The sequence below is a fragment of the Rhinolophus hipposideros genome (assembly GCF_964194185.1).
Source record: "Rhinolophus hipposideros genome assembly, chromosome: 23".
In the NCBI taxonomy this organism is placed as follows: Eukaryota; Metazoa; Chordata; class Mammalia; order Chiroptera; family Rhinolophidae; genus Rhinolophus; species Rhinolophus hipposideros.
This window is the reverse complement of record NC_138069.1, coordinates 45,110,267-45,138,050: the sequence shown is the minus strand read 5'-3', so window position 1 is coordinate 45,138,050 and position 27,784 is coordinate 45,110,267. Positions and strand designations below refer to the sequence as shown.

Sequence of the window (27,784 nt, the reverse complement as noted above, 5' to 3'; positions counted from 1 at the left end):
AAGCGTGCCACCTAATCAGTAAGCTGGTGGGGAGCGTGAGGCCTCCTGCATGAGCCCAGACCAACTGGCACCTGGGAAGGCTGGTGGACCCTTCTCCTGGGGAGGTGCCCCTAGCTTTGCCACACGCAGCGGCACGCAGCTGTGGAGTTGGGTTCCCTTCCTCCAGAGACTGGAGACTCATGGTGTTGCTTATAGTGTAAGGACCAAGTCATGTGCCCGCTGGCCAAACAAGAAGCTCTTGGACGGCTCCTGCAAGAACCAAATCCCTGCTTTGTCATCTACACATGTCTAATGTCACTGAAAGATTGACTCCAGGCAGCAGATGGGTGGAATGACAGACACCACAGACAGCTCTTTCCCAGCAAGACCAGTATTAGAGGTCACCGAGGGCTGGCTCCGCGACCAGGCGCATGCGGTCAGCATCCTTTGGGAACAAGAGCTGACCGCACAGCCCCGCCTTCCAGGAGCCCCGGGGCCAGCCCTGCGCTCTGCAGAAACCAGCAAGGGCCACACTGCATTCCAACACGTAAACAGCGTGGTTTTACCAGGGAAAATAGACTGGGTCGTATGCATGGACAACATAAAATTGTAACCACAGGCACATACTTTATAGATGATGTAAAATTACACAGAAACAGTTTAAATAAGCTTCTTTAAACTAATGATTTTATTGTTTCTATAAAAACAAGACACGCTTGTTACAAATTAGGTGATGTGAGCTCCATGTCAGCCACGCTGCCCGGGCAACAGGTGCCAGGGACAGACTGCAGACGCGTCTCCTGTCGATAGCAATGCAGACCCGGCCGGGCAGGCAGACACTCCACAACGGGGCCGTTCACGCGCAGTGGCTGGTTCTGACCTGAGCCTGGTTACTGGAAGAGCAGACCCACCCTCTGTCATTTGCCAAAGGTTTCAGGGGAACATGGATTTACACTCAGCCCTAAGGGGGCACGTCCATGACCGGGTTGCTGCGAGAATCAGGACAAACCTCACAGCTGCCCCAGAGGCACAGATGCGCGATGAGCGGCTCAGAAACGCTTCCTGGCCTGGCCAGCGGCCTTCAGTCTGGGGCCGTGTGCTGGGCACAGGAACGAATGGTTTTGTCCACGCAGCCTGAGTCTGCCTGGTGGCAAAGGGCATCATGGTGTCCTTACAGGAGACCAGAGTCAGAGAGGAGCACAGGGCAGAGCCCAGGGAGGAGGGCTGAGGACACAGGGAAGGAATGCGGGCGCCTCTTGAAGCTGAAAACAGCAGGAAGCTTCTCCCAGAGCCTCTGGCGCATTTCAGCCTCCACACTCCAGACTAAGTGATGAACTTGTGCGAAGCCACCCAGTTCACAATGACTGGTCAGAGCAGCGGCAGGAAGCTCGTACAGAACGCCTCGGGAGGGGAGACCTGGCTTGCTTCTGAAGGCTGGAGGCTGGGACATCGCGGGCAGTGGCGGACGCAGCCCTGCAGCCCAGCTCCCCAAAGAGGCTTGTGTGTAGGAGGCCGGGGCTGGAGCGGGCCAGGCCACCGAGGACCCGGGTCTGCACAGGGCTGCCTGCCCTCCAGCCGCCCTGCCTCGGGACAGCACTTGGAAAAGGTCCTGGAAACTGTCTTCGGCACCTTTTAATACCGCTGTTGGCGTATCCCAATGAGTGTTCACGAGAAAGAAAACATGTTCTTTACAAGGGATGGACCACCAAAAGCATCTGGTGGCTGCTCTGGCAGCGGCCGGCAGGACGTCCAGCTCCTGGGCGGCAGAGGCAGCTCGGGAAGCCGCTGCTCCTTTGTGAGGAGGTCAGTACCCGCCCCCTCGCCCTCAGCCCCCTGCTATTCTGACTTCTCTTCCTCTGTCGTCCCAGACCATTTACGCCTACATTGCTCTACCTGAAATTCACTGAATGTATGCAAAAATGAGAACTTACTCCATCGTGTATAGAAAGTTCAACTACAAAGGGTTTGATACAAAATGTGTTAACTTTTCAATCATTTCAGAATTCCAAAAAGTTGTAAAAGTAGGACAGAGCTTGTGTGGCACTTCTCCAAATAACGTCTCATGTGATCACAGAACAAGCATCCAAGAGCCCAGGACCAGCCTGCAGAGCTGGGGTCCTGCCCAGTGTCCCGGGCTCCTTCCTTCCCACAGCCTCCCGTCTGGGACAGCCCCTCCCTGTTCTCTCAGGCCATGACCATCTGGGCAGCGCTGGTCCTCACCTGTAGGTCCCTCAGCAGACTGAGGTCATGCATTCTTGGCAAGAAAACCACAGAAGTGAGGTGGTGCCTCCTTGGGGCTCCAGGTGGGGGCACGAGCCGTGGGGAGGCCACCCTCCCGTGTGACCAGCTGGTTCCGGTGACCATACTGCGTCTCTTGTCCCCTTGTAATCACTGAGCGCCGGTCCTCAGGGTCAGATGGAACCCCATCCACATCACACACTGCCCACTAACCCCACCTCTTTCCCTCAGATCGATCATCCAGCCATTTGCATCAGAGCAGCCGCCTGGGTAGTAATTTCCTAGAGCGATAACCTTTTACCTTCTTCTGTCTCTCCCGTCCCGGCCCAGTGTCCCAGGCTGGGCCACTGGGACCATGCCCCGACATGGTTGTCTGGTTTTCAACAAGCCCCACCAGTTCTTCAGCAATTCCTTGCTTCAGACACGAGATGGGCCCAGGCGCCCCTTGGACTATCCCTTGGACCTGGAGTTGGACGGTTCACAGAGCCCTGTCCTTTTGCTGGAGACGGAGTGGGAACGCAAGATCTGGGCACTGGCTGTGCACCTTGCCACTGGGTCTCGCTGCTTCCAGGCCCCTGTGCTGAGCTGGAAACAGCTGTATGGAGACGCACGTCTATTCCTGTGTCAGCAAACCAGGTCAGCACACCCAGCTCTTACCCACAGCATAGTTCTAGCTTTGTCAGTCTGAGCATACAGCTCCAGACTGTCATCCACGTGAAAAACAAACTTACTAACTAGGGCACAAAATCTTGTCTTTTTGTTTCTAGCTTTGGACAAAATCCTGCTTCCAAAGTCACTCAGCTATTGTCTCCTTTGCCTCCCCCCCCAATGTGGTCAAAGTTCGCATTTGTAACACGGTGCTGGTGTTCCATTTTGGGTCCCCGCTCCCTGGCTGATTTTTTGAGCACATTGGACAGGAATGTGGAACTAAACTACATGTCAGTGATTCTTCTCACCAGTTTCTGGTTTGTCCTTGAGTTTATATTTTGTACAAACACACAGATTATTTCTAGAGTTCCTTATCTCTTTCTTTTTAACATACTACAGATACGCTTTGGATTCTGCTTTTTTCATTTAGCAACATGTTCGTGGTTTGAGGTCACTCCATGTCAGCCCCCACGTTCCCCATTCCTTTCTGCACTGCACGCGCCCTGCTGTGTGGACGAATCAGTTTACTCAAGCACTCGGATGGATGGGCACTTGGGTCTCTTCATGGTTTCTAACTACAAACAATGCTGCGATAAATAACTGTGTGTATGTAATTTTGTGCTGTTGGAAAATACAAAACAGTTGACGGTTCAGCTTGGTTTGCTGATAAAAACCAAGGTTTTTCGTAAACTAGACAATATGCAAAAAACCTGCAGCACACCATCAAAGGCCTCTGACAGAGACCAAACAATGAAGTGAGCTGCAGACAGGAGCAGTGGGTGCCACAACATCCACGAGGCGATTGGTGCCGAGAGGGCACCGTGGGAATACTCAGCGTGGGAGGGACTTGATTCAGGGAGGGTCTCACCAAGAGACATCGATCACTGCAGGACTGAAAACGGCGTTAACGCAGAGAACTGGACACAGGGGAGAGACGCCATACCACCCATGGCCAAGGAGTGGAGGGCAGTGATTTCCTGGAGTCCGGGCCAGCCTAGGTCAAAGTCGGCTGTTCCCACCTGCGAGAGCCTGGAGAATACACAACCACAGCCAGGGGCTGCTGTCCGAGAGGGACACGCCCCAGATTCTCCCATCACCATCTTCCATTGGCCACACCGGGACAAAAGCCAGCTGACCAGAAGGCAGGGAAGGAAGGTCGTGCCAAGGAGGGGTGACAGGTCCGAGGGCAGGCAGGCCCACTCCTACACGCACTCAGTGTTCTGTTCTGCTCGTGGTTCTAAACCCTGGTCACACACCAAAATCTCCCAGAAATCCTGGCTCAGGATTCAGACACCTCTTTGTTTTAAATGCCCCACAGGCAATTCTGGTACCAGCTGGGCTGCTGTGGTACCGCGACTCTAACACGTGCCAAGTGGACCCAGGAGCGAGTGTTGGTGGTGCCTAAGTGTGGGGGAAAAAACTGCAAAGCACTGTGCAAGTCCAACTACAAATGAACTGGCATTCTGTTCTTCAGAGTTACAGCAAATGAGTTATTGAAATTAAACATCTAGTTTTATAAATGCAGTCTTATACAAATCAGAAAATGACCCTGGGATTATAAAGATATGTGGTGTTCAGGCATTACCACAAAAAGACTGAGAAGTCAAACATGTCAAAAGTCAGACCATTTCTCACTTCCTAATTTGTCTTCTATTTTGTTAAAAAAAAAAAAAAAAAAAAAAGGAAAGGAAATCCTTTTGCTAGGGAATAGTTTTCTCACATGTCTATGTAACAGGCTGAAATTTATATAAACATTCAGCACGCTACTACTGAAAATCTGTGCACAATATGATAATATAAAGCCACCACTTCACAGGAGACCCAAGCTGTCCACTCACTAATGAGCCCGTCCTCAGCAACCTCCCCTCCTGTCCCTCATGCGCCTCCCAGGGACCGAATCACACACAAGGATTTAAAGATAAAACTTAACACTCTGGGGGGGGAAATGAGACTCTAAAAGGAAGGAAAATTTTTCACACTAATGTGGAGGTTCCCGAGCATGAGCCACGCCCCCAGCCATGAGCCCTGCTCACCAAGGAGGTGTGTCTCTTCTGATTTCACAGACACTTGCAGGGAACTCTGGGCGCCCCTCTGTCAGTCACTGCACCTCGTAAGGAAACCGTCAGGGTGACAAGGTCAGCGCCACCGCTCTGTCCCAGATGATCCGACACAGCCCAGCAGTCTTCTTCCCATCAAAATTTAGTTTTTGTCTGTGATTTTCCATCTATCAAATCTCCAAATCCCAGTTTTTCCAGTGGTTCTTGTGCCATCAGCTGCCTAAAAGAAAAATGGACAGTTGTCAAGGTGGATGGGGAACAGAATGGGGAGACTGTCCACCCAGGGCCACGCCAGACTGTTCCCGCGCTACCAGTCCCCTCGGGTGATACCGAGCAGGGCGTCAGACCGAGGCCCCTTTGCCAGCCTCCCCTGCGTCCACTCAGGTCCGAGCCACAAAGTCCAAGAGGCCCGCACGGCAAGGTGCTGAACTCCCAGAGCCTCCCCTCCTGCCCCCATCGCGCACTCTGCTGGAGCAGAGCTTGGGTTGCGGTTCTGTTTGATGTGTGGGGGTGGATGACACCAGCTTTCTGAAGCCTTCCCGCTCACCTCCCGGACGTGCTGGGAGGAGAAGACAGGAACTGCCAGCCCCGTGCCAGGCACGTGGGTGCCCTGCCACACACTGGCCACCATCATGACACCCCAGCTCCCACCACTGAGCGCATGCGCCCGATGGATGCAGCATGCGAGGACACTCACACCCAGTGGCCCGCCCACCCCTGCACACTGGAAACCTAGGAATGCAGTGAGACACCAACCAGCACACTTCTGAGGCGCGGGGGGCCCTGGGCCAGCCGGCCACGCTTCCGCAGACACACAGAACAGCTCCGGAAAACGGCCTGCTGTCCCGAGTTCCCACAGGCCATCCCCTTCCAGAAAACTAAACAGCCAGATGTCTGGGCAGTGCTTTCAAACACTTCACCGGTGGAGACAACGGGGGGAGATGAAAGAAAGGAGAACTGTTGGCCATTACTGATGCTGGGGATGCGAGCTGCACTGTTCCCTCTACTTCTGTGTGTGCTTGACAACTTCCACTACAAAAAGCCACTTGAAAAGAAAGTGTGCCTATGGGCCAGACGTCACTTGCCTGTGTCCCCAGGGCGATGGGCAAGCTGCACGGCCCCCTGACAGGTCACTGCGCTCCTGGTCTGGGACGCCCACCCGTCTCTGCCTCAGGCCGGGGCTCAGCCCAGGAGCGCAGGCTTCTCCCGCCTGCTCACGTGTCCCAGGCGCAGTCAGGGGGCCAGAAGCGCACACTCGAGAAAACACACAGCCCGGCCAACACAAAGTCCTGGACACACTAACCACGACGTCAGCTCAGAGGACAGGGCGTCCCTCTCCTGTCTGGAAAACCAGGAAGTGTGGGGAAGGTCCTCAAGAAGATGTGGCTGCCAGTTCGATCCACGAGTCGGACCTGGGAGCTGAGAGGCTCAGCGCCCACCCCACCCCACCTCTCCGTGCTTGGAATACACACAGCCTTTACCTTCCCCACACAGCAGCTGCCCGAGGGCACCGCCAAGACAGGAATGGGGTGATGACCGTCTGGACAGGGTGCATGACTGACCCTCACTGGGGCCTCTATGTACTTTGATTCCGGTGGGCAGGCACGGAAAACTGCTTCTTCCTGCAGCACCCACGCCGAGCCGGCGGGCAAATACCCTGCTTCTTAAACCTGCCACGCTGGAGCGGCCTGCCTCTTTCTGCGCTTGGTTCCAGGTTACCCCTGGGAAGCTCCCGAGAAAGGTGGCCTTTACCAGCCAACAGGAAATTCCATGGGGAAGGAGGAGATCTGGCCTGAAGCTGGGACGCAGATGGTGGTGCTCGGGACTCAGAGACGCCTGAGGAACCGGAGGCGATAAAGCACAGGGCTGCAAGGCCCGCTGTCGCCAAGACTCAGCTGCCTCAACAGCAAGTGTCCCTGAGCCACCGGGCGGGCAGCTGAGAAGCCGAGGTGGGCTGAGGCTTAGACAGTGGGCGCCACGCCACCCTCCCAGCAACACCCTGCCCCCACGTGGCCTCTGAGCTCCGCGTGCTGGCTGGTGATAAGCCAACGGAAGACCGCAAAGGCCAGAGCACCCGGCTGGTGGAGGGGCTGAGTGCGGGACAGCACATCGCGGGCTCTGCGGGGCCGGCCAACGAAACCTCAAGGTCTGTCACTTAACCCTCAGGAAAACGTCCCCAGAATGGCAAATCCCAGTCAGGCAGCAATTCCACAGCAGTGGGACTCACAAGACACTCCTTCAACCCACGCTAGGCAGGCAATGACAGGTTTTCACATCTCGGCAGAGAGCACACCTACCAACAGTTCTCCTACTGACCTGAGCCTTGGCTGTGGTCAGCAGAACAATGATCCCTGCTGACAGCCTCACCCCTGGAGCCTGTCACCTCACCAGGCAGAGGGGAGGCAAGGCTGCAGATGGAAACAAGCTGGTTCTGAGAAGATTCAGGCGCACCCTCAAAACCGGAGACCCTCTGCTAGCTTTGGTCAGACAGGACCATCAGGAGATCAGCTCTGAAAATGAAGGCCGAGGTCGGGAGCCGGGGATGTGGGGCCTCGGAAAAGGCTGGAAAAGGCCCGAAACGGGGAGTGAGCTGCAGCCTCCAGAAGGCCCAGCCCTCCAGAGCTCGTGGCCTTAGCACAGGTGTCAGACTCCGCCCTGCAGAACGTGGGGGGACATACGTGGGCTGTTGCTGCCGCCTGTGTGAGGGGAGCTCCTTCGCAGGCCCAGGGAGGAGAGCTGCTCTTCCAACGTGACACGGCTATGACAGCAAGGACCAGCCCTCCCGCTGAGCAGCACAAAGAAGGAACAAGGAGGAAAAAACTACAAGCCAAGTAAGACGTGGTTCAAGACACCCTCTTTCTACAAATCTGCAAATCTGTAAAATCCAGCTCCCTGGCAAAGTCACCAAAAATGGCGACTATGACATTTAGCAAGCTCTTCACCCACCAGGACGGCTTCAATGCCCGCCTTTAGCATAAAGAACAGACCAAGAAAATGATCCATTTGCTGTTTTCTAAGGACCGAGCCATTCAGATCACCCTGGAATCTTCACGGAAAGCAAAATTCCTCCCAACCGTTCATTACACTGCCATGGTTCTGGGAGCACGGAATCCATGGTCCTGGGTGACTATTCACACCCCCCTTCTTCTTAGGGCCACAGCAATAACAGCGTTTACTGGCCTTAGCCTGAATCCCGCTGACGACTTTCCCAGGAGCAGCCACCTTCGCCCCCCACCCAGCGCCCCCTGCACTCGCTGTTTTCCTTGCAATACTGTAATCTCAGTGTGAGCAGTTTTTCTGTTAGAAAATGCGATTCACCCCTGAAACAGTTTTCACGTCAGGCTAAAACAGCCCAAGTCCTCGTGGGGCAGCTCTGAAATCTCTGTTGTGGTCTAGTTTTTAAAAAAGGTGCATATGGAAGTAAGCAGCAAGAAGATAATGCCTGCTATTTCAGCACATGAGAAAAGAGGAAGGAAAATGTTTACAAGGGGAAGCAAACGTGCAGAATCTTGACAGTGAGCCTGGGTGATGGTTACAGAGGTCCAGCCTACCCTCCACCTTTGCGTGTCTGTGGATTTCTATTAAAAAACAAACCAAGTCTACAGGCAACATAAGTGACCAGGTGAGAAACAGCAGCCCGCCCCGTCCATTCATGCGAACGCCGCCTGAGCATGCAGTGAAGCCACCTGAGGTCTCGGAACCTGCAGTGGCCAGCAGTGTCCCTGTCCCTGTCCTCAGCAGGCCTTGGGGAGACTGGTCTCCAGAGCTGTGCTGACAGGGTACCAGCACATGGAGACCCGGGCCGCTGCTCCCAGGCCAATGGAGAGAAAACACGGCCCTCTTGCTGCTCTTTCGACAAGACAGCCAGGAGCCTCTGGGGGCCCAGAGCAGCCGAACCCTCCGCTGCTACCCCAGCACGACCGTTGGCACATGGATGATGAGCCTGAGCTTCAGGGGCACGTGACCTGCTCACACACTCACAGTGGCAGCAACAACTTCAAACTCTGTCTCCAAATCGTGGCTGCACCAAGAAGAAATTCCTTTAGTTGCAGTTTTTTAAAGATGTATTAATTTAAAAGACAGTAATTTAAACATGTGGATCGCAGCAACGTGCTATTTAAAGACGCCAAGAAGTAGGTCCAGGGTGGCCCTTTGTCAAATGCAATCCCTGCTGCGCCCGCACAACCTGGAAGGTGGGAAAAGGCCTCACAGGAGGGCCCCGCCGCCGAGGCCCATCCCCCTCAAAGTCCCACCGGTCCACAGACGCCCCGAACACACCTGTGGGCCTGAGCAGAACCACGATTCTGCCCTGAGGGAAATGCCTCTGTGGGGTTTGTTATGGGAGAGGGGAATGGGGCTCAAAGGGGATCGGTTTGTGTCGGCTTGTCTTCACACACAGCTGTCTGAAGAACGGGCGAGGAGGGGCTCCAAAGGCAGAAACAACAGAGCCCACCCCCACGGCGTAACTGCAGTTACACACGCTTTTCCCCACGAGGGATTAGAACAGTTCTTACTTTAGCTCTCCATGGATCACAGGTGCAGTTTTCGTTCTGTCTAAACGTGAGCTCTGGTGAATTCTCATTAAGACAGAAGTGTTTAGGTTTCATCGTGTCTTACAGTCCCAGTGTCTTCCCTGTCGCAGTCCGCAGGACTGCGCGGGGTGGAGCGAAGGCGAGCGCCTGTTTCCGCGGGTCTGAGACGGTGAGAGACGCGCGCGGCGGGCCCACAACCTTCCCGCGTGCCGGCTCGGTCAGAGCTCACACGCGGGTTCTGCGCCCTCACTGACCGGCAGGGCAGGGGCGCCGCACCCGGGGCAGGGGGGGGGGGCGATGCTCCGAGGACGGCCGCCGCCAGCAGGGGCTCCGCACGGCTCCCCCCCCCCCCCCGCTCCCCCCACGGCCCCCACCACGGCTCCCCACGGCTCCCCGCGGCCCCGCACGGCCCCCGCCGGCCCCCCCACGGCTCCGCACGGCTCCCCTCCCCCCCCCGGCTCCCCCCCGGCCCCCCCACGGCTCCCCGCCGGCCCCCCCACGGCTCCGCACGGCCCCCCCGGCCCCCCCCAGGGCCCCCCCACGACCCCCCGCCGGCCCCCCCACGGCTCCGCACGGCCCCCCCCGCGGCCCCCCCACGGCTCCCCGCCGGCCCCCCCCCGGCCCCCCCCAGGGCCCCCTCACGACCCCCCGCCGGCCCCCCCACGGCTCCGCACGGCCCCCCCCCGCGGCTCCCCCCACGGCTCCCCCTGGCCCCCCCCCCCGGCCCCGCACGGCCCCCCCGGCCCCCCCCCGGCCCCCCTTGCGGCGCCGTCCCTGTGACAAGCCCGGCCCCCGGCGGCCGTCCTGCGGGCGCAGCCAGCCCACCAGCCACGGGCGGGCCGCAGGCGGGCGTGGGCCGGGTCACGCGGGGCCGCGGCCTGCACTTGCCTCTCCATCCTGCACTCCAAGTACTGTTTCGATTCGTCCCTGCACAAAGCATTCGCAGAGCCATTCTCACGGAGGCACTTGATGAACTTGTCCTTGAAGCTCGTGCACTCGCCTGGAACGACAGGGGACACACGTCGTGTAAGTGAAACCGCGGCGCGCGACGTCCCCCGACGCCGTCTCGTCCCGGGGCGCGAGCGCACGGGGCCCGGGGGCCGCGGGAACGATGAGCAGACGCCCCGCGCTCCCAAACCGCCACTTCTTCACAGGCGAACCTGTCTCCTTCGGGAACACGCCGCGAACCACACGGAAAACAAGCCCGCACTGCGGCCAACGCAGCGACCTGCTCGGCGGGGACACGGACGCGCGTCCGCGGGGGGAGGGCCCGCCCCGGCGCCCAGGGCGCCGCCCCCGCAGCTCACCGAAGTGGTCCAGCGGGAAGCTGCCCTTGTCCGGGGGCCTGGGCTGGAAGCTCTTGGAACCGAAGTTCATCGCCGTGGACATGACGACGGCGCGAAGCTTCCCCCCCCCGCACGACGCGCGCCGTACGCAGGCCGCCCAGGCGAGCGCCGAGCACGTCGAACGCCGAGGGTTTCCGGCGCCGAAGGCCCCGCCCCCTGCCCGGACCCCGCCCCTCGCCGCGCAGGCCCCGCCCAGCCGCGTGGGGTTCCCCCTTGCTCTGCGGGTCCCTCTCCAGCCCCAGCCCCTCTGACCCTCACAGCAACCAGTGGCGGAGACCCAGCGGTGATCCGGTTATAAAGAGGAAACGGAAACTCAGAGAGGTTCAGCAACTCGCCCGAGGGCACACAGCTTCAGTCCGCAGCAAGCCCCAAGGCAGGCAGACTGGCAGGTCCCGGCAGGTCACTCAGACATCTGTGCATCCCTCTGCGTCCTGTTCGCAGGGCTTTTCCCCATGGGTGCTCACCTGATGAGAAATACAATAAGGACGAGTGTCTATGCGATTCCTGGGGCGGCTCAGCACAACAGAAATTTTAATCTCTCACAGTCTAGAGTCCAGAAGTCCTAGACAGAGGTGCTGGCAGGGGTGGTTCTGCCTGCTCCGGGCCCCTGCCCTCTTTTCCGGGGCTTTGCAGGCAGTCCTTGGTGCTCCTTCCGTCGCAGACACATCACCCCACCTCTGCCTTTATCCTCACCTGGCTTCTCCCTGTGGGGGTGACTGTCTCCAGTCACTGGGTTAGGGCCGACCTCAGTGACTTCACCTTAGCTAATTATACCTGCAATGAGCCTAGTTCCAAAAGGGTCACATTTCTACCTGTAACCAAGTCAAAGTGCATCCTAAACAGTTTAGCCCCAGGCAGTCATTTGTTGTTATGGCAACAATAACAATAGTGAAAGGGCTCAGCGGGACCCAGCTCTCCCCAGCAGAGATGCTTCCCAGCCCTGCTCCCTGGGCACCCGACTCCGTGCCTCCAATTTTTATTGGATGATGAGGTGGCAGGTCAGGGCCCGCCCAGCACGGCCTGCTGTCTGCAAGTCTGCCCTGAGCTCCAGCCACGCTCATCTCAGCCACGGAAGTCACTGAGCACCAGGGAACACCAGGCCCTGCAGATAAGCAGAGCGTCCTGAGCCACAGAGCTGGCCCCTCCGGACAAGCTTTCTCACCCCAGCTCCCTGCTGTGACCAGTGCTCCTTCTAAGGTCAGGAGGGGGAGCCAACTCCACACACCGGGGCTTCCAGAGAAGTGCCTGCCAACAAGTCCCCACAGCCTGGACCCAGACTCAGACGCCCCCTCCACTCCAGGAGGCTCCCCCCACTCACTGGGTCCCCTGTCCCTCTGCAGTGACCACCGCTGGATGTGGTACCCAGTGCTGGTGACCATCCCGCAGGGGGTCTGTCTGCAGGGCCAGCCCAGTGCTGCTGGAAACCCTTTTGCTGCCTGGGCCTTGGGCTCTGGGCCCACTTACAGCGACAGAAAGGCAACTGCACCTTGTTCTTGTTACAAAATGACCGTTTGCCAAACTTGGGTTATTCATTAATGTGTTTGCAGGGCTGTGAGCAACAGCTCTTATTACTCAGTAAAGGACTTTTCCGACGAGGCAGTAAAAGGGACAGCCCGTCCCCCAAGGTGGCCCACAGCTTCTGGCTTAGCAGCCGGAGGGATCACTGACCTGGAGGTGACAGCTTTGACTCATCTGTACCTGGCAAATGATTATTGGTTTCTCGGATGTTTAGCTGGGAGAGAGGAGAAGGATTTTTAGCTGCAGGAAAAGTGGGGGAGGACCTAACATTTTTGGAACCCCTCTGGTGCGCTAGGCTATTTCACATGGATCCCCAGGGCTGAGAACAGTGCCTGGCACCCAGGAGGTGTTCAGTCGATATTCCTTGGGGAATGAACCCAGTTAGGTGGCTACGGTTACCCTGTCCCGCGGGAGGTCAAGTCCTTGCCTGAAATTGCACGACCAGTGTGTGCGTTATTCAGTGGGGTAGCGACCGCTGGCTTCGCTCACGAACTCACAGTGTGGGCAGGCCTTGGGGGACACGGCCCACCCGGAATCAGCTGGAGACTCCCCCTTTCCTCACGAGGCTGGAGCAAATGCAGGAGGAGGGGGCACCCAGAGCCAGGGCCCGGGAGGTGGGGCTCCTCCTGATGACCTCCATACGTGGCCACACCCTGGGTGGGTCAGTGGGAACCAGGAGTGCACTGCAATCTAAGGAGCAGGGATCCCGTTTCTAGGAATTTGTTTCACAGCATCTTTCGCAGCTGTGCACAGAACTTTGCAGATATGTTTAGCAGCATGTTGATGACAGCCCAAGCCAGGCAACGGTCACAGAGGAGCAGGTCCCTGGCTGACGGACAGGCTCACTGTTCTGAGTGTTCATTCTCATCTAAACCACGGAGTTGTGTTCTGCAGCCCCACAGCTGTGCAACAGGACAGGCCGCCTATGAGGTAGCGAGCGCCCCAATGCAGGAGGTTTGCAAGTCAAGGCTGGGAGGAGGTAAGGGCCCTTGGGCTGCCTTGCTCTGGGGTTTGTGTAGGGGCAGACCCCGTGGTGACAGGCCAGTGGCGATGGGGTTCTAGGGGCCTCATGTTGGGGCAGGTGGTGCGAGCAGGCCCAGCCACTTCTGGTGCCAACAGCCCTTCCATCCCATGAAACTCATTTCCAACACAGTGCCTCTGCCCCTCCCAGCCAGGCCACCAGGGTTTAGGAGACTGGAGTGTGGCACAGACAGACAGGGCTCATAAACCCAGCCACCTGTCACCCAGTGGCGCTGCCCCAGCCCAGCTCTGCCTGCAGGGTGGACCGCCACCTGCCCCACCCTGGGGCTGGTGCCTCCTGCCCCAGGTAACAGTGCTTACAAAGCTACCAAGGCACAGACTGTCACTCAGAGTGAGCTCACGTCATAGCCTTGGTGGGGGGACGCAGTTGGTGACCTCTGAAGGTGTCTGCTGTGCAGACCCTCATGGGCCATCCCCAGGGTCTCCATACCTGGTAACCTGGCACTGGCCCCTGTCGGAGAGAAGCTGGGTGGACACAGGTGGTGGTGGGTTTGGGAGAGGCCCACAGACCTCGGGGACCTGTGGGGCCCACGGAGGGAGACTCAGAGCACGGGGAGGGCCGGCTCCTCCCTTCAGAGCTGGTCTGTGTCCCAAAGCCCTGGGAGTCCTGGTTCTGAAGGGAAGGCTGAGGCAGAGCTGACACCCTCCAGGGGGGTGTCCTCTCCAGACGTGTGAGGGACAATGGGGTGCCCCCCAGACAGTGCCAGCTCCCTGCAGAGACTCGACCCCACATTCCACACACAGCTGTCACTTTAAGTCTCCCCTGCAAACTGCTCGTTCCACATTCTCGGGGTGGTAGGGTGGGTGGGGTGCCGGCACGCCCTCCCAGAGCCCTATAAGGCTCAGGGCAGGGAGCTGGGGCCCCACACCCGCCATCCTCATGGCCCTCCTGCTGCTGGGGCTGCTGGGGCTGCTGGGGCTGCTGGGGCTGCTCCGGGCCTGCACCCGCGGCCCCTGCCCGGCCCCGTGCTGGCCGCCTGGGCCGCGTCCACTGCCGCTCATTGGGAACCTGCATCTGCTGCGGGTGTCCCAGCAGGACCAGTCACTGATGGAGGTGAGTCAGGGCAGCCTGCCTGCAGCTTGGCTCCTGAGCTGGGCCCAGAACCCGGCTCCTGCCATCCTCGATGGCTGTGGCACCTTACCCCCCTCTGGAGGGAAGTCGAGCCCCTATTTTCTGAGACCCCTGTGGGGTAGGAGGTTCACATTTCAGCCTGGTGCTGGCCTGGCAGGGGACACAGGAGGCTCAAGTGCCCTCCCTGCCTTGGGGAAGAGAAAGACACCCCACCTCACAGGGAAGCAGATGGGCTGTCCAAGGAGCAGAGAGCCAGGAGAGCTTCCTGGAGGAGGCAGCATTTGAAGATAGCCTGCAGAACAGGCCAGTTTGGGGCAGCGGAGCGGGGAGGCAGGTGCTCCTGGGAGTGGCACCTGCTGCTGCAGAAGGGGCCTGCACACGGAGACCCAGGTCTGAGCCAGGTACGAGGCCGGCTGTCCCACAGTGGGAGTGGACAGCAACTCACTTCCTCCTCCAGACCTCAGCTTCCTCATCTGTAAAGTGGGGAGGTGACAGCCCTCCTCACCTCAGGCAGGGATGCTGTGGGAACAGAAGGGCACAGGCACACGCGGAGGGCCCGGAAGCCTTGCTGGTATTACCATTCTGTGCCCTCACTCTGGGCAGAGCAGGTCGGAAGGAGACCAACAAGCCAGGTGGGCCCTGTGAGGGGGTGGGGCCTGGGCAGCCGAGGCCATCAGGCCTGCTCCTGTGCAGACCTGGGCTTTCGGCAAGGCAGCCCCAGCAGACAGCAGCCCTCTGGTCCTGCCACCTTGTCTTGGGGCTCAAAAAAGCCCCCTTGAGTGTTTCCCCTGAAAAGAAAACCCACGGCAGTACCCCCAGCACCAAAGGTGGCAGCCTGCCTCCCTGGAGGGGTGGGAGGGCTCTGTGGGGCCCCCAGACCTGGCTCCAGCCAACCGCACCTCCCGCTTTGTGGCTCCTGGGCCTCGGCTCCTAGGGCCCCCACCGCCTGGCCCGGTTCCACAGGCCCTGCCTGGGCCCCCACCCTGCACAGGTGTGGCCAGAGCGGCTCCTGGGGCCCTACAGGGGAACCGCCTGAGTGATCCCTGCCCGTCCTGCTAGCTCTCAGAACGGTATGGGCCGGTGTTCACCGTCCACTTGGGGTGGCAGAAGATGGTGGTGCTGAGCGGCTACGAGGCAGTGAGGGAGGCTCTGGTGGGCACCGGGCAGGAGCTGGCCGGCCGGCCCCCAATCGCCATCTTCCAGCTCATCCAGGGAGGCGGGGGTAGGTGTGTGTGGGGGACAGAGGGGTTCCACCAGGTGGCGGCAGGGAGTCACCAGCTGTGCTCCTGGGGGCTTGCTGGGCAGGGAGCCGTGGGGGTTGAGGAGAGGGCCCCCCACTCCTGGCAGCAGGGTGGCTCCTGGGGAGGCCATGCACATGGCAGGCGGGGGTGTGCAGAGGGGGCCACGTCACACTGAGAGGGGGACAGGGCATGCCAAGGCCAGCTCCCTGGGCTGGGGACGAGAGTAAGGCCCAGCCAGCGCCCCAGCCCCGCACGCCCCGCCTGCGTCTCCCAGAGTTGCTCAGCATCGTGTCTGCCCACTCACAGGCCTCTTCTTCTCTTCCGGGGCGCGATGGAAGGCCGCCCGCCAGTTTACCGTGCGCACCCTCCATGGTCTGGGCGTGGGGAGGGGTCCTGTGGCTGACAAGGTCCTGCAGGAGCTGAGGTGCCTCATGGGGCAGTTGGACCACTACGGAGGTGAGTGGGGGTCGGGGACACCCCCTTCCCTGTTTCCCTCCCCTGCTGAGGCCTGTCTCCCCCCCCAGGCCGGCCCTTCCCCCTGGCCCTGCTCGGCTGGGCTCCCTCCAACATCACCTTCGCGCTCCTCTTTGGCCAGCGGTTCGACTACCAGGACCCTGTGTTCGTGTCCCTGCTGCGTCTCATCGGTGAGGTCATGGTCCTCTTGGGGGCCCCTGGCCTACAGGTGAGAGGTCACTGCTCCCAGGCCTTGGCCCCGGCCTGAGACGGAGGGCAGGAGTCCCAGCTGCTACACACCATTGAGAGATGAGTCCCCTGCAAAGGTGGCCCTAGACTCATGTAGGTGCTGTTTCGGACACAATGGCTGGCCCTGCGAGCCCAGGCCAGTCCCTCGTGCAGTCGGGAAAGGGGGGGGTCTAGGGCAGGGGGTTCTCATGTCCCCCTCCCACTCCTTCCCGTCAGCAAGACATACCAGGGTCTGGGCTTGATGCCCGCAGGCCCCTAGCCCTCACAACCCGGGGTCTCCTGCCCCCCAAGGGTCCTTCGTAGTGTTGGGATCACAAGCCCCTTCTGATTCTCAGAAGTCTGAGGTGTGAGCACGCCATTTCCCACCATTTAGAAAGTCCAGGTTTGCCGCAACCTTATAATTTTTTCTTTCAAGATTTCCTTCAATTAATTTTTGCGTCACTTCCTTTTCAGTTACTGACGTTCAGTATGATTTTGCATTAGTCGCAGGTGTGCAGCGCAGTAGTTAGACGGCCGTGTAACTGAGGCCGACGCCCCAGTCTGGTCCCCGCCCCCACGCCCCCCCCCTGCTTCCTGCTGTGCTGTCACCTCACCACCCCGACTACAGCGGCTGCACTGACTGTAACCGGCGGAGCTCAGCGGCTGCTGCAGCACACGAGTCGGGGAAGCGCGACTGGGTGCTGAGCCTGGTCAGGGAGCCTCTGCTGCGGCCTGGCGGGAGGCGCCGCGTCCTCTGCGGCCGCTGAGCCAGTGCAGTGGGAGCCCCCAGGAGGGAGCAGGGCAGCAGGACGCCCCAGGCCTTCCATCCCTGTGCAGGCTCCCCACTGCTGAGCTGCCACTAGTTTGCTCCCAGGGACCGTTAAGTTCCTGGGGACACAAGTAGTGCCAGGTGTAGCCAGGACAGCTCCCCTCAGACAGCCTGCCAGACGCTGCCGTGAGCCCCATTTCACAGCAGGATGAGCTGAGGGCTGAAGTCTGCAAATGCTTCCTTTTTTAATGGCCTGCAGCAGACTCCGTTATTTCCACAGTGACAACCCTGTCCCCTTCTGCCAGCTGAGGGGGAAACAGAGCACGGGGCGTGACCACAGTCACCTGCTGCGACTTGCACTAAACCCCCGGTGTCACCTGTCGAGCCGGTCTCACCAGGTGGAGCTGTGGGGCCCCGGGTCCCGCGCCCTCTTGAGGCTGCGGGACGGGACGCCCGGCGCCCTCCCGGCCCGTCTGCAGGGCAGGGACGCGGCACTCCGCCCACCCCGTGTCTCATGTGTCACCCCTACACCAGCTGTTCAACATCTACCCCCGGCTCGGGGCCCTCCTCCAGCTGCATCGGCCTGTCCTGCGGAAGATCGAGGAGGTGCGAGCCATCCTGACGACACTCCTGGAGGCGCGGCGGCCGCCTGCGCCCGGGGAAGGCCCCGTGCACTGCTACGTGGACGCCCTGATCCAGCAGGGCCAGGTGTGGCGAGACCCACCCACCCCCGCTCCACTGGAGGCAGCTGCTCCTGCGCCTCCCGACTGGGGGTTCGCAGTTTCCTGAGCCCTGGGCTGGAGGGGTCGTGAGCCCAGCCTCCACCTGAGCCCTGCCCTACCCCCTCAACAGGGCAGAGACCCGGATGGCCTGTTTGCCCCGACCAACGTGGTGGCCTGTGTCCTGGACATGCTCATGGCTGGCACGGAGACCACCTCGGCCACACTGCAGTGGGCCGCCCTCCTGATGGGCAAGCACCCGAGCGTGCAGGGTGTGTGCAGGCGTCTCAGCTGGGGGGGCGGCCCCCAAGGCCCCGGGCATGGAGGCTCCCAGGGACCTGGCCACTCCCTTCCCCCGCAGACCGGGTGCAGGAGGAGCTGGACCGTGTGCTGGGGCCTGGGCGGCCACCCCGGCCGGAGGACCAGCGGTCCCTGCCCTACACCACCGCTGTGCTGCACGAGGTGCAGAGGTTCATTACTCTCCTGCCCCACGTGCCCCGCTGCACGGCGGCCGACACCCGGCTGCACGGCTACCTGCTCCCCAAGGTGAGGCAGCCAGGCCCCCTCACTCACCCGTTCCTCTCTGTGTTGGGGGAGCCCTGGGGTGCCTGATGCCAGGGCTCCCGTGGGAGGCAGGAGAGGGAGTTCAGGAGCAGCAGAGCTGGGGCCTTGCTGTGTGGCCCGGGGGATGCCCTGGCCTGCTGTGGAATGGGCTGACGCCGGTGAGTTCCGGGGTCCATCCTGGAGCAGACGTCCGCCACACGGGGGTTGAGAGGCCTGCCCATCTTCCTCCTCCTCGGGGGCCATCTCCCAGTGCTCCAGTCTGGAGCCTGCCCAGGTGGACAAGGCACCTGGGCCCTGCCCCACCTGCTGCCCGGCCCCGCAGGGCACAACCGTGGTCCCCCTGCTGAGCTCTGTGCTCCTGGACAAGACACAGTGGGAGACCCCCCGCCAGTTCAACCCAGGCCACTTCCTGGACGCCAGCGGGTGTTTTGTGAAGAGGGCGGCCTTCCTGCCTTTCTCTGCAGGTACCACAGCCCTTGGGGGGGGCAGGGACCTTCCCCTCTCTGTGTAGCTCAGAAGCTTGGGCTCACGGCTCAGAGCCAAACCCTGTCCCAGTCACTCCAGGCTGTGCTCTCCCTCCGAGGCAGCCCCCTCCCCCCACTTCAGGAGCCGGGCTGTGGAAAGAGCAGGCCTGGCAGCCCCACCCTGTGCCTCGGTTTCCCTCGAAGGCCGCCGCGTCTGCGTGGGGGAGAGCCTAGCCAGGACGGAGCTGTTCCTGCTGTTTGCTGGCCTTCTTCAGAGGTTCCGTCTGCTGCCCCCGCCGGGCCTCAGTCCCGCTGGCCTGGACACCACACCCACGCCAGCCTTCACCATGCGGCCGCCGGCCCAGGTGCTGTGTGCAGTGCCCAGGCACCAGGGGCACTGACCAAAGGGCCTGGCCTGTGCTGTGTCACTCCCCCGCCTCACCTGCTCCACGCCTGGCAGAGCTCTGTGACATCGGAGGCAGACAGCAGCCTGAAGACAGACAGATGGCCCCTCATCGGGGCGCTCACGGGGCTCTCCTTTCCCAGCAGCCTCAGTTCCACTGTGGGCCTGAGCAGCCCCATCCAGGGGGGCTGGAAAGGAGCCCTCACATGCTCTCCTGGGGGCACACCGTCTTCCAGACCCCTTCCCTCCAGTCTCCCCCCAGGGCAGGCAGGGCCCCCAGTGCAGAGCTGGGCCCCCTGCCCCCCTTGACCTTTTCCCTACCCCCCGGGGCCTCTTGATTATCAGCCGCTGCCTGTCTGCACCCAGGCCAGACCCCTCTGGGTGCCCCGACAGCCACTGGTGCAGCACCCCCATCTCCAGATGTCTGACCCATGAAACCGTCACCCCCACACCCGGACCCGACTGTATGACCTCTCACCCCCCTGCACCCATAAAAGAAACATGTCAATGAGGTGTCAGGACTTCCACAGGGGATACAGCTAGGACCCCCAAAAAAGCTAAGCAGTATCAATGTACCATCCTCAAATACGGAAAACACAATTTAATAAAAATAGTGAGCAGCTATCAAGCTTCGTTTCACTCATCATCGTGGAGACAGCAAGTGGGACACCCCACGTGGCCAACAGACGGCGCTTGGTGCTCGCCCACCGAGCCCAACCCCAGAAGTGTATGCAGCCTGGTCTCGACCAGGGGAGGCTCAGTGGCAAAGGCTCCCGTGTGGGTCACGAGGGACAGACGGCTGGACGCAGGACTGGAATGGGAGCAGAGGGGCTCTCTGAACACCTGTGCTTAGTGCCCCTGCCTCTCGTCCTGAAGGGAGGACCTTGGGGCTGGAGTGTGGCTCTTGGCCCCAGATCCACCGTTGGCTCGTGCTGGCCCCCACCACACTGCAGGTGCCTCAAGTCCACGGAAACCCAAACCAAACCCCAAACTGCAGGCAAACTCCAGGACACACACAGACTAGGGCCCCAGCTCCCAGGGTGGCTGCAGTCCCTGGGGAGACCCCTTCTGCCATCAAGAAGCCAGCAGAGCCACTGCCAGCCATCCTGCAGGGGCAAATGTGCGGTGGGAGAGCAGGTCCTGGCAGGGTCCTGGTTCAATGGTTGTCTAAGTTCTAACGCCCCTCTGGCTCTATGCATGGCGTGTGTGCATGTGTGTGTGAGCACGAGCGTGTGCATGTGTGAGCAAGTGTGTGCATGTGATCAGGATTGCAGCTGTACCAGCAGGCGGGGGACGCGCCCCCCAGGCGGCAGCACAGCACCACAGCTTTCCACAGCAGGGGGCGCTGACGGGTCTCCTGTGCTGGCTGGGAGGTGGGGTGGCTCCGGGTTCCAGGAGACAAGAGGGAAAGGCGGCGAGTGCTCAGTGAGGGACCTTCCCAGGCCCTGTGGATGTGTCTCCCTCCTGGGCTGGGGTCACCCCCTCCTCAGGGCCCCACCCTCACCATTCAGAAGCACCGCTCAACACGGTGTTTCACAGTAACAGGCTGAAGCACAGATGCCTGCAGGGCACCAGCCATGGCTGGGACACGGTGCTGAGGCGGGGTGTCCAGGGTCCACGGCCGGCCGGGAGGCCCAGCCAGGCAAGGAATGGCCACAGGATGGCCTGGAGCTGACTCTGGGACGGAGGCTCCATGCACAGGCCCAGCCCTCGCTCACTGTCACTAAGGACCTGGCTGTCCAGCTCACGCAGTGTCGGGGTCCTGGCATTGACTGCACCCCAGCCCCACGGTTCACAAACCCGCAATGTGAGCGAGACTTGGTGGGGACAGCTCACTTCTGCTTCACTCAGTGCCACTGGGGCAACTAAAGACTCGTTGTTGTTCGAGCACGCACGTTGCACGCGGACTCGTCACACGGCCAGGGCTTCCTCGCAGCGTGGCAGCTGTGTCTCAAGGGCAAGTGGCCTGAGCGCAGGTGGCAGCTGCCTCCTCTGCTCTGGCCTTGGAAGTCACTCGGCGTACTCCCGCCTCCACCCTTGCTGCCAGCTGACCGTGTTCAAGGGCAGGGCATCCACACCCAGTGGCCACCACGTCCACGACCCAATTCCCACGGCCTGAAGGGCCTGCTGTGTGGAGCTGTGGGCCAGCGCCCTCGACGCAGCCTCTGGAGCTTGGACCCTGCGATTCCAGGGGGTTCAATGCACGTGTGCTTCTGGAAGCAGGGCGACAGGTCCCATCTCTGCAGAGAGCAGGTGTATTTCCCACTGGGACAGCTGTGGGAGGACAGCCGTCGTGGTCACTGCCGACACCTGGTAGTGGCAGGCCTGCAGAGTGAGGGGTCAGTGCCAGCAGATCGCCTGGGTGCTTCCCCGTGGAGGCCAGGGCTACAGATCGCCGCGCAGCCCAGTGCGATCCGTGCGGGAAAAGCCCTTCACAGGCTAGCAGCCAGTGAGGACGAACCAGGAGGCATGGCCGGCACGGGCTACTTTTATTGAAACAGCAGGTTTCCCTTGTAACTGGGCAGGAGGCCGTGGCATGGGCTGAGGAGGGAGGCCAGACATACATAAGCCACAGCCTGGAAGCCTCGGCGAGGGCAGCCTGGTGACCAGGAAACATGTGGCCAGCACAGGAGGGACCCCCAAACTAATGTGCAGGGCCTACAGCCGGGGTGCTTCCCACAGCCCAATACGGACGGACCACAGCTGGCGGGAAGGGCAGCTCCCTGGCAGAGAAGCAGATGTTCCCTTGGCCGTGAGGAGCGGTCAGCTGCAGGGCCACTCTCGCTGGCCGGCTGGCTGCCCTAGGACAGCAGCTGCAGTACCTGCCGGACACGCTGGGCCTTGCCCCGCAGCAGAGGGTCCGGGCCACTGGCGCCCGCCTCGTCCAGCTTCTGCATCAGGGCTTCTGCCTTCTGCACAGTCAGCTCGCGGGCCTGGCCCTTCAGCCCCTCCAGGTAGGCCAGCAGGGTGGGGAACTGCTCCTCGGGGACCTGGGCAGGAGGACACAGAGCTGCTCAGCCGTCAGGTGGGAGCACACAGCAGTGGGGTCCGGGGCTGCTGGCTCCGCAGCTGGTGTCCCAGGGTTCACCACTGTGCCTGCGAGGGCACCGCCCAGCCCACAGCGTCCTCACACCAGGGCCCGAGGAGCCTGCTGGCCAGGCAGCAGTGGGCATCACGTCGGCCTCTGGGCCTGCCCCCTGCAAAGGGCCTGAGCACCACACCTGCTCCCCTCCGTCCCATCGCTCCAGGACGACAGGACTGGGGGCCAGCGGGAGAGGGAGGGCCACCTGCTCCAGCTCCTCTTCCAGCCCTGGGCTATTTCAGGCTCTCGCTTCCCTTAAAGAGGCTGGCAGCCATCCCTTTTCAGACCCGTCTGAAAAGCCACTAAATCAACAGTAAACAGGTAAGTGTTCAGAGATTAATGTGCGAGGACAAGGAGCATGGAGGAAAAGTGACAACCTGTCCTGCTGCACAGACCCTTCCCCTGCGCCCACATGTGCAGACCCCGCCCCCAACGTGACCCCCCCAAGGTGACCCCAACGTGCTCACCTTGTCCCCATCATACATGTGCGTCAGGAGCCAGGTCTGCCTTGTCTTCTGAAATCTCCACTTCTCGTGCTTTTGGGCCCAGCTGGGAAAGCAAGGACACGACATTCAGGTGCCAGATAGAAGGAGCTGGGAGGGTCTGTCTGTACGAATGGCCTGGGTGGTCTCTTCTTGGCTGAAGTGGGGGGTGTCTGCAGGAGTTCTGGGGAACACCCTCCCTGGCCCCAGGGTGGCAGACACAGAGCAGAGGGGGCGAGGAGCCCGGGCTGGGAGGACCCCACTCCGCACGCCCGCTGTGGGCCCTCAGACAAGCCAGGCCCTTATCTACACTGGATGGAAGGACCAGATGGCCCGGGCCACCTCCTTTCAGGTCCACAATTCCATGATTTTACAATTCTAATGTGAGCATCCCGAATTTTGTGAATTCTGTCCTTCTTCCAGAAGTGTCTGCTGGCATGGGAAAAGCAGACTGGGAACAATGCGTGGAGCGTGAGGGAGAAGAACCAGCAGGAGCAAGGAACTCTGCCCGAGAGCCATGCTGGCTGGGCAGCTCAGGTGCCAGGGACAGTGACAGAGGTTGCGGCTGCGCCGGCCCTGAATCCATGAAGGTGGTTCGGCCTGCTGCACCAGGTTGGCGGTGCCAGCCCAGGATGGAGCCCATGGGGTGGGGGGCGGAGGCTAAGGAAACAGGTAACTCCAGGGATCAGTGTGAGGGGGAAACACGGCAGGGAGGGTGCTGCTCTGGCCAGGACAGCAGCACCGGGCCCTCTGAGGTGAGACCTGAACGCTGGGACAGAGGTGGAGAGGGTCTGCGTGTCTGGGAGTGGGGGGCATGGTGGCCATGGGGACACGGCAGAGGCTGTTTCAGCAGCAGGCTCACTGCCTCCCCTCAGGGAGATGTGGGGAGGGCCCTGGCGGGTTCTCTCTGGGCTGCAGCTCGGCCAGCTCCCCAGCTGGGGGGCTCGGGTGGAAGCACACACCATGTCATGTGACAGAAGAGCTGCCCAAGCCCAGAGCACGCTGCCTGGGACCCTGGGCACGTCACTTGGCAGTCACAGAACAGGACCCAGGCCAGGATGGGCCACCACTGTCCTCCCAGGGACCAGACACCACAGTTCTGGCCTAAATTCACTTCTGGGCTTTAGCACTTAGGAGATGGTAAAAGACACATTGCCATTAATCCCCCTCAAAATACTCCCCCTCGCTTCAAACACATCCCATCGTTCTGCCACTTTCTGAAGCAGTTCTCAAAGCCCTCTTTCATGAGTGTCTTTAGTTGCACTGTCGTGGCTGCCTCGATGTCCTGAATCGATTCAAAACATTTTCCTTTCATGGTCATTTTGACTTTGGGGAAAAGCCAGAAGTCACCCGGTGCCAGATCCAGTGAATAAGGTGGATGAGGACACACCGTATATTTTTGACAGAAATTGCTGTCTACCAGAGGCGATGTGTGACATGGAGCGTTGTCATGATGGAGGATGATTGACGGCACACTTTAAAACACACCTTCTCTCAACCGTAGCTCACACCCAACTGACTGCACCGAACAAGCTGAAACTTGCCACACACTGTGACGAAGGTTCCAGGCGCCACTTCCCGTATTGAAGTTCCTGCCTTTCCGCTGGATGCCACTCAGCAGCAGCATTGCCGTATGTTTTGGTCACCCCCGTATCAGCATGGGCGACTACCCCCGCCCCTCCCTGACACGGACGTCCTCAGCACTGTCCTCACTGCCCTCCCAGCCTCCCACGTGCTGTGGCTCCTGCCTGTCGTCACCTCCTGAGAGCAGGGCCTGTCCCAGCGACACCGAGCTCCCTCCTGCGTCCCCTCTCCTAGCAGTGGGAGGAAATGACACTTTTGTGCAGCTCTGTCTTTACTACACAACATTTCACCTGCCTGATGGGGGGCAGGTCCACTCCAGTGCCTGGGCTGGGACAGGTGTGAGCTGGGGACCTCAGGCTGCAGTGGCTGGTGCAGTGCCCTGCCTCTGTAGGCAGGACCTGTGGACCCCCCCTGGGCAGCTCCCTTCACTGTGTCTCAGAGCGGATCTGACCCAGAAACAGGCTGCTCCCCAGCGGACCAAGCCTGGGCTGCTCAGGACCGGCCAGCTCTCTGCCGGGGTCCTCGGCCCAATGGGGAAGCCCCCTCTCCATGCACTGGGACCGTCAAGCCCACCTGGGCTCCATCCGGCCCAACTGGCAACCTGTGGTTTCTATGGGGCGAGGAGGGCCCCACACAACCTTCTGTGAGGAAAGGGAGGCACTTAAAGACATATTTCCTATAAGGAAATCGGTAGGTTTTAATGAAAACTACCGACCCTCTTCCTCATAGATCCTCCGGCACACGCCCAGAGGGGACAGCACAGCCTGCAGGCGCTGAGCAGGGCCGCACCAGGCTGGAGCACGTGCACACACCCCCACGGGCCAGAGTGCACAACACGGGTCCAGCCACACTCAGCTGTGGGCGGCCCTGCTGTGCTGGGGTGGGGCTGCATGTGGGGCGCACGGTGGCAGGGACAGGGCACACCATCGAGGCGGAAGGCACCAGGGTCCCAGCGTGCTCTGCAGGCGGGGCCCCCACCCGTCTCTCACCCAAGCCATGGCGGCATGGATCCTTGTGTCTGCCACACTGCACACCGGCCACCTGTGCATATGAAATGCCCAGGACAGGCAAGCCACAGAGACAGGAAACAGGCCAGAGAGTGACACAGGCGTCCACGTGGGCCGTCCCGGGAGGGCTGGCCAGCCCAGCCTCGCCTCCTGTGTGGTGAGTACACTTTGGAAGAGGCAGGAGGAAAACCAGGAAAGGCTCTGCTGGGATACCACTGCCCAACCAGTTTGTCTGCCAACAGAAACCAGTGGTCTCCAGAGGCCTCAATTTTCCGGGGGCTTCTGAAAATTATTGTACCAAGCTGTGTTAGCAAATGCAGGCCAGCCTCGGCCAGGTTCTGGGTGGTCCCCTGGGCACACCCACGGGGGCCCTGCGGGTCTGGTGACAGGCTTCCTCTCCCCTCACAGTCAAGTCCTGCCCAGCAGTGGTGCCCTTTTCACGCCCTCCCTTCCATTCCACAGACACTGCTGTGCTGGTGAAGGTCTGCAGTCCACACTGGTGGCCATGCCAACTTCTGCAGATCTCAAGCCACCTGACACCACGTGAGGCGACGTTGGGAAACAATACACAACCAGGCGGCTGGCAGCCCTGGGAGAATAAGATTCCAGCCCAGTCACCTGAGCCCACAGCCCGCACCCCTCCCGGAGCAGCAGAGTCATGCGCTCACTCGGGGCACAGCCCGGCCAGCCCCCAGCTGTGCCTCTTACCCACACAGGTAGTCCAGAGCCAGCTGGGCGCCTGAGCACTTGGCTGGCAGGCTCTGGGCCGTGGTAATGCCCGCCTCCCGAAGACGCTTCCTTTCCTCTTTCTTCCGCTCCTTCTTCAGCTTCCTCTCCAGGACCCTCTTCTCCTCCGGGGACAGCTCTGGGGGCAGCTCAGGGTCCCTGCACGCTGCTCCTCCCTGAAAGTCAAGGGGAACCTGCCAGTTAAGAGTTGCAGGAAGTGGGTGTGCTGCTTCAGGCTGCAGCTGTGGTGCGTCTCTCCCAGCCCCGCCCTCCCCTGGGACCCGGTAAGTAAGGTCGCTGGGAAAGACTCCTGCGCTCCTGTTGCTCCATCGCACCCCAGCACCTGGGAAGCCCCCATGCTCCTGACACTTGCAGAGCCCTGGCTGTCTCCCCAACCCCTGCAGGGTGCAAGAAGCCTGGCTGAGAGCGTCCTGGCTCGTGGGGGTCTGGTGTTCCTTCAGGGTGAATTTCCTGAGCCCCTTGCACTGAGGACAGTGGGAGGTGCCCATCCTTCCTCGGGCAGGACGCGTCATGACCTCCTGATGCCGCTTCTGCCAAGAAAGCACAGCGACCCCCACCCCCAACTGACAAAGCAAACAAGCTCCACACTGGGGGTGGGTGGAGGCTGCAGGGTGAGTCCACACACACACACTTCATGTTTTTCCCATGGACCCAGAACACCAGTGTTTACTCTGGTTCAGGTCTGCAGGGGCCTGGCCCCACGCGCTTCCAGGGTGCGCCCGATGCCCCCAGCTGCGTACTCCAGGGTCCCCCTCCAGCTCCACAACGCCCTTCCTCCCTTTGCCCCTCCTCCCACACATCCCAGCAGGTCCTTCATAAAGTGCCAACGCCTTGAAAACCTTTGTGTTCCCACTCAACACCTGCTCCTTCTAGAATCTTCCAAAACAACAGCTCTCCCAGCTCCTCCCTCCTCCTTGAAAACCAGCTGGAACGTTCCAGCTTCAGGGCCGTCCTGGGCGGCAGCCTCCCATGAGAAACACGGAGCTGACTCGGAGGGTTCACAGGTCACAGGGCCAGGAGGTTTGCGTGTACCTGCCAGGTGTGCGGACAGCCCATCGGCCCAGGAGAGCCTGGAAGACTGGGGCCCAGGGCAGGGCAGCAGGGGGCTCTGAACCCACCCAGCTGCCAAGGGCTGTGCTTTTGCCGAGGGGTTTGCTGAGGACAGAGGAGGGTGATGGTGAGCATGACATACACGTCCACAGCCAGCCAACTGGGCGGCCACCATGGAGACAAGCAGGAAGGCAACCCTCCCTGCAGCCACAGGCCTGGCTCTGCCAACTGACCCCCGAGGGAGGCCAGCAGGGTGGGCAGCACCTGGCCCCACAACAGGGGCACCTGCTACCACTCCAGCATCCCATGGCTCCAGGGGTCACCAGGGCACAGCAATACCCTGCCAACCCATGGCCTGGACCCTGTCACCCGCTCTCTGTGACCATTCAGGGTGCTGGCTGCTGCCACCGAGGCTGGAGGAGCTGGGTCATGGAGTGAGGGGAGGCTGCCCTGTCCCGAGATGCCCAGGGAGTCTGCAGGCCCAGCGACAGCCCATGAGGTGGGCACAGGAAGGAGGCCAGAGGGAAGGATGGCCTGGTCTGGGTGGAACGGGGCAGGAG

At 60.8% G+C, this 27,784-nt stretch overlaps 3 protein-coding genes across 10 annotated transcripts in view; 1 reads left to right on the top strand and 2 right to left on the bottom strand.

The window, feature by feature from the left end:
- Window positions 1–645: 645 nt before the first annotated feature.
- Window positions 646–10,901, bottom strand: COX19 (cytochrome c oxidase assembly factor COX19). The gene is made up of 3 exons (XM_081034788.1): window positions 10,762–10,901; window positions 10,339–10,454; window positions 646–5,138 (listed from the first exon to the last, which is right to left on the bottom strand). Exons 1-3 carry the CDS (start codon window positions 10,841–10,843, stop codon window positions 5,058–5,060), a joined length of 279 nt encoding a protein of 92 aa, XP_080890914.1. The 5' UTR covers window positions 10,844–10,901; the 3' UTR covers window positions 646–5,057.
- Window positions 10,902–13,984: 3,083 nt separating this feature from the next.
- Window positions 13,985–19,544, top strand: CYP2W1 (cytochrome P450 family 2 subfamily W member 1). The gene is made up of 9 exons (XM_081035707.1): window positions 13,985–14,413; window positions 15,491–15,653; window positions 15,979–16,128; window positions 16,197–16,354; window positions 17,657–17,830; window positions 17,975–18,113; window positions 18,203–18,387; window positions 18,728–18,869; window positions 19,074–19,544. The coding sequence occupies exons 1-9, from the start codon at window positions 14,240–14,242 to the stop codon at window positions 19,268–19,270; spliced, it is 1,482 nt and encodes a 493-aa protein (XP_080891833.1). The 5' UTR covers window positions 13,985–14,239; the 3' UTR covers window positions 19,271–19,544.
- Window positions 19,545–19,845: 301 nt separating this feature from the next.
- CHLSN (cholesin) overlaps window positions 19,846–27,784 on the bottom strand; it is a 98,515-nt gene continuing 90,576 nt past the window's right edge. For all 8 annotated transcript variants that reach the window (XM_081035716.1, XM_081035719.1, XM_081035718.1 and 5 more), the window contains 3 exons: window positions 26,136–26,329; window positions 22,822–22,903; window positions 19,846–22,262 (listed from right to left, as the gene is read on the bottom strand). In XM_081035716.1, the coding sequence (XP_080891842.1) occupies window positions 22,074–22,262; window positions 22,822–22,903; window positions 26,136–26,329 (465 nt within the window). In that variant the 3' untranslated portion in view covers window positions 19,846–22,073. The remainder of the gene's footprint in view (window positions 22,263–22,821; window positions 22,904–26,135; window positions 26,330–27,784) is intronic.

Bases quoted from the DNA above. Each gene is read 5' to 3' on its own strand.
- COX19 (XM_081034788.1), bottom strand. From the start codon at position 10,843: ATGTCCACGGCGATGAACTTCGGTTCCAAGAGCTTCCAGCCCAGGCCC. The intron at 10,455-10,761 runs GTGAGCTGCGGG...CTGTCGTTCCAG, and splicing joins CTTCCCGCTGGACCACTTCG to GCGAGTGCACGAGCTTCAAG. The intron at 5,139-10,338 runs GTGCAGGCCGCG...TCTTTTAGGCAG, and splicing joins AGTGCAGGATGGAGAGGCAA to CTGATGGCACAAGAACCACT.
- CYP2W1 (XM_081035707.1), top strand. From the start codon at position 14,240: ATGGCCCTCCTGCTGCTGGGGCTGCTGGGGCTGCTGGGGCTGCTGGGG. The intron at 16,355-17,656 runs GTGAGAGGTCAC...CCCCTACACCAG, and splicing joins TGGGGGCCCCTGGCCTACAG to CTGTTCAACATCTACCCCCG. The intron at 18,870-19,073 runs GTACCACAGCCC...TTTCCCTCGAAG, and splicing joins CTTCCTGCCTTTCTCTGCAG to GCCGCCGCGTCTGCGTGGGG.